Raw genomic sequence first — 1,085 nt, 5'->3', positions numbered from 1 at the left:
CCAGTGCTCCCAGTGCTCCCAGTGCTCCCAGTTTCCCCTTCCCAGTGCTCCCAGTGCTCCCAGCTCCCCTTCCCAGCCCTCCCAGTGCTCCCAGTTCCCCCTCCCAGCCCTCCCAGTGCTCCCAGTACCTTCTCCCAGTGCAAACTGGGCGGCGGGTTGCCCCCCCTGGCCACGCACTGCAGTCTCAGTGTCTCCCCCAGCTTCACCTGAGGCGACTCCAAGCCCTCGATGGTGGGCGGCTCGGGGGGAACTGGGAGCACTGGTCAAACTGGGAGGCACTGGGAGGGCCCTCAACCCCCTCCCCGGAGGTGCAGGGATGGGGGGATGGGGGATACTGGGGATACTGGGAGTACTGGGAAGGTTGGAGGACTTTGTGGGGATTGGACTGGGCTCAGTGGGTGGCACTGGGATGTACTGGGAGGTACTGGGAGGTACTGGGAGGTACTGGGAGGGCCTGAGGTCTTCATGGGGGTGGGGTTGGGGATACTGGGAGGGACTGGGAGATACTGGGAGGTACTGGGGGATACTGGGAGGTACTGGGAGGGCAGAGGATGGCATGGGGGAAACTGGGAGGGGACTGGGAGGTAACTGGGAGGCACTGGAAGATACTGGGGGATACTGGGAGGCACTGGGATGGCAGAGGATTGCATGCAGATACTGGGAGGGGACTGGGAGGGGACTGGGAGATAACTGGGAGGAACTGGGGGATACTGGGAGGTAGGAGGATGACAGGGGAGACTGGGAGGGTAATGGGAGGGGACTGTGAGGTAACTGGGAGGCACTGGGGGATACTGGGGGATACTGGGAGTTAGGAGGATGACAGGGGAGACTGGGAGCGGAATGGGAGGTAACTGGGAGGCACTGGGGGATACTGGGAGTTAGGAGGATGACAGGGGAGACTGGGAGCGGAATGGGAGGTAACTGGGAGGCACTGGGAGGCACTGGGGGATACTGGGAGGTACTGGGAGGGTCCAGGGACTCGACGTGGAGGAACGAGGCAGGGACGGGGGGTTACTGGGATGAACTGGGCGGGACTGGGCGGGACTGGGGCACTCACAGAGGATGCTGACGGTCAGGCGGGTTTC

General features: G+C 63.3%; 1 protein-coding gene across 1 annotated transcript in view; it reads right to left on the bottom strand.

Annotated features, from left to right (window-relative positions):
• Nucleotides 1-64: 64 nt before the first annotated feature.
• LOC116217616 (vegetative cell wall protein gp1-like) overlaps nt 65-1,085 on the bottom strand; it is a gene marked incomplete at both ends in the record, with an annotated part of 3,518 nt that continues 2,497 nt past the window's right edge. The window contains one exon of the mRNA XM_031557532.1: nt 65-1,012. Within this exon, the coding sequence (XP_031413392.1) occupies nt 65-1,012 (948 nt within the window). The remainder of the gene's footprint in view (nt 1,013-1,085) is intronic.

This window comes from Meleagris gallopavo, unplaced genomic scaffold (assembly GCF_000146605.3).
Source record: "Meleagris gallopavo isolate NT-WF06-2002-E0010 breed Aviagen turkey brand Nicholas breeding stock unplaced genomic scaffold, Turkey_5.1 ChrUn_random_7180001846272, whole genome shotgun sequence".
NCBI classification, from domain to species: Eukaryota; Metazoa; Chordata; class Aves; order Galliformes; family Phasianidae; genus Meleagris; species Meleagris gallopavo.
The sequence above is the reverse complement of the archived record's forward strand: the minus strand, read 5'-3'. Positions and strand labels throughout refer to the sequence as shown.